A 3312-nucleotide genomic window follows, 5' to 3' on the forward strand; every position below is an offset into this window, starting at 1 on the left:
ATGGCACGGCTGGTTAAGAGGCAAGCATTAGGAGTACAAGATGACATTAAGGAAGAACACCTTTTGGCTTTCATTGCGAAGGAGAAATATGAAAACGGATGCAAAGATGAACTTAAAAAATATTGTGAAGAGTTGAAGAAAGCAGATGAAAATCTAGAGAATGTGGATGAAAAAGTTAAAGGACTTTGTGATGATAAAAAACGAGATGGAAAATGCCAAGAACTGAAAGACAAAGTTAAAAAAGAATTGGAAACTTTTAATGATGATCTTGAAGCATCGGTAGATGACATACAAGATGAAGATTGTAAAAAACATGAAGAAAAATGTATACTTTTAGAGGAAGCAGACCCAACTAATCTTAAGGAGAACTGTGTCAAGTTGAGGGAAGGATGTTACGAATTGAAGCGTAAAAAGGTGGCAGAGGAGCTTCTTTTGAGGGCGCTCGGAGGGGATGCTAAAGAAGTGAATGAATGTAAAGGAAAGATGAATACTGTTTGCCCAGTGTTAAGCCGAGAAAGCGACGAATTGATGTCTTTCTGCCTTGATCCGACTAAAACGTGTAAAGCGCTGGAAACCAAATTGAAGGATGTTTGCCAGCCTTTACAAAAAGAATTGAATAAGAACGAATTAGACGGAAAGTGTCATGAAAGACTTGAGAAATGTCATTTTTATGGAGAAGCGTGTGGTAATACAAAATGTAAGGATGATAAGGAGCAATGCGAGGGAAAAGGAATCATATATAAAGCGCCGGAGTCTGATTTTAGTCCGGTCAAGCCGAAGGCGTCGTTGTTGAGAAGGATCGGGTTTGATGATGTCTATAAAAAAGCTGAAAAACATGGGATTATTATTGGAAAAATAGGAGTGGATCTACCAAGGAAGTCAGGTACAAAATTTCTGCAAGATCTCTTGCTACTGTTGAGCAGAAATGGGAATGAGAAGGAACCAGATAAAAAGTGTACCGAAGCGTTAAAAAAATGTGGTGCTTCTGAATATTTGAATACTGAATTGAAAAAGTTATGTGAAGATCAAAAGAAAGACGAAAAATGCAAAGAATTACTAAATGTAAATGTAAAAGAAAGATGTACAAATCTCAAATTAAAACTTTATCTGAAAGGATTGTCTACGGAATATGATGATCAAGAATCAGATCCTTTATCGTGGGGACAGCTTCCAACCTTTTTTATAAAAGGAGAGTGTGCAGAACTTGAGTCGGAATGTTTCTATTTAGAAAATGCGTGTGATAATGAGATTGATCAAGCATGTCAAAATGCAAGAGCAGCGTGCTATAAAAAGGGACAAGACAGGATGTTGAATAAGTTCTTTCAAAAGGAATTGAAGGGAAAGCTTGGTCTTGTAAGATATCGTAGCGATCCTAAAGATTGTAAAAAATATGTGGTAGAAAACTGTACAAAACTTAAAAAAGATAATAGATACCTTTCAAAATGTCTTTATCCTAAAGAACTATGTTATGCGGTTTCAAATGATATTTTTCTTCAATCCAAAGAGTTGGGAGCGCTTTTGGATGATCAGAGAGATTTTCCATTAGAAAAGGATTGTCTTGAATTGAAGGAGAAGTGTGATGAACTTGGTAGTGATTCATTATTGAATTTAGAAAAGTGTATAACATTGAAAAGACGCTGTGAATATTTTGACGTTACAGAAAGATTTAGAAAAGTATTTTTAGAAAAAAAGGATGATTCGTTAATGATTCAGGAAAACTGTACAAAGGCATTGCATGAGAAATGTAATACTTTATATAAGAGGAGAAAGAATTCATTTAGTGTTTCATGTGCTTTACCAGAAGAAACATGTAGTTATATGGTATTCCATACAAGTCAAGATTGTAAATATTTAAAAGAAAACATCAAGAATGGAGGAATTGTAGGAAAAATTGAACAAGAAAAAGCAAATGAAGCCTTGGTTGAAGAACTCTGCACAACATGGGGCCGACATTGTCACCAACTTATGGAAAATTGTCCGGATGACTTGAAAAAAAAAGAAAATGGCAATAATCATAACTGTGATGAACTCGAAAAAAAATGCACTGATACCTTTAAAAAGTTGAAAGCGAAGGATGAGCTGACTCATCTGTTGAAAGGAAGTTTAAAGAGTGAAGATGAATGTAAAGAAGCATTAGGAAAGAATTGCACTGAGTTGGAAAAGAATCAAACATTCAAAATTCTGCTTACTAATTGTGATGATCCTACCAAGGGAAATGTTTGCAAAAAATTAGTTGGTAAAGTAAAAGAGAGATGTCTTACTTTAAAAGACGAACTGAAGAAAGCGAAAGATGAGTTGACAGAGAAGAAAGATGAATACGATGAGCTCAAACAGGTGGCAGAAAAATCTACAGAGGCAGCTAAGTTATTGCTATCAAAGTCTGGAAAAGCCGCAATGCCAAGTGGACAGGATAGCAATGCTTCTGGACCAGTACCAGCACCAGCAGGATCAGGGTCGCCATCATCACCAGCAGTGCCACCACCACCAGGGCCACCACCACCACCACCATCACAAAATGGAACGCCAGGTGCACCAGGTGGAACGACAGACGCATCAGGTCAAACGAAGAATAATGCAAAACTTGGACTCGTTAAAAGAGCATATGTAGATGGAGGAGTATCAGAAGTAGAGGTCAAAGCATTTGATGCAACGACAATAGCAATGGAGTTGTATTTGGAATTGAAAGAGGAATGTAAAGCTTTACAACTAGATTGCGGTTTTAGAAAGGAATGTGAGGAATCTAAACAAGCTTGTGAAGAAATAGACAAGTTATGCGAAGGAATAAAACCATTAGAAATTAAGCCTCATCATACAGAGACAATAACAAATAAGGTGACGGAAACGAAGACGGAAACAAAGACAGAAACAAAGACTGATGACAAGGCTGATGAGAAGACCGGTACGAAAACTGTTACAGAAACCAAGACAATAGGTGGAGGAAAAGTAACAGAAGAGTGTACAATGGTACAAACAACAGATACATGGATAACACGTACGTCATTGCATACGAGTACGACAACGAGCACGTCGACAGTGACGTCGACAGTGACGTTGACCTCGATGAGAAAGTGCAAACCTACCAAATGTACTACCGATTCAAGCAGAGAGACACAGAAAGAAGAAGAAGAAGAAGTAAAACCAAATGATGGGATGAAAATAAGAGTTCCTGATATGATTAAAATAATGTTGTTGGGAGTGATTGTTATGGGGATGATGTAAAATGAATGAAAAAAATGTTAATAGAATGAAAATGTGCATATATCCATTGTTTATATATAATAGAAATCTAAATGAATGAAATGAAGTTTTAAT

General features: G+C 36.5%; 1 protein-coding gene across 1 annotated transcript; it reads left to right on the top strand.

The window, feature by feature from the left end:
• T552_03707 (hypothetical protein) lies at nucleotides 1-3219 on the top strand (the record flags this gene model as incomplete). Its single annotated transcript, XM_018372056.1, has 1 exon — nucleotides 1-3219. The coding sequence occupies one exon, from the start codon at nucleotides 1-3 to the stop codon at nucleotides 3217-3219; it is 3219 nt and encodes a 1072-aa protein (XP_018224168.1).
• Between the last annotated feature and the right edge of the window lie 93 nt (nucleotides 3220-3312).

The sequence above is a fragment of the Pneumocystis carinii genome (assembly GCF_001477545.1).
Source record: "Pneumocystis carinii B80 chromosome Unknown supercont1.24, whole genome shotgun sequence".
Lineage (NCBI taxonomy): Eukaryota > Fungi > Ascomycota > Pneumocystomycetes > Pneumocystales > Pneumocystaceae > Pneumocystis > Pneumocystis carinii.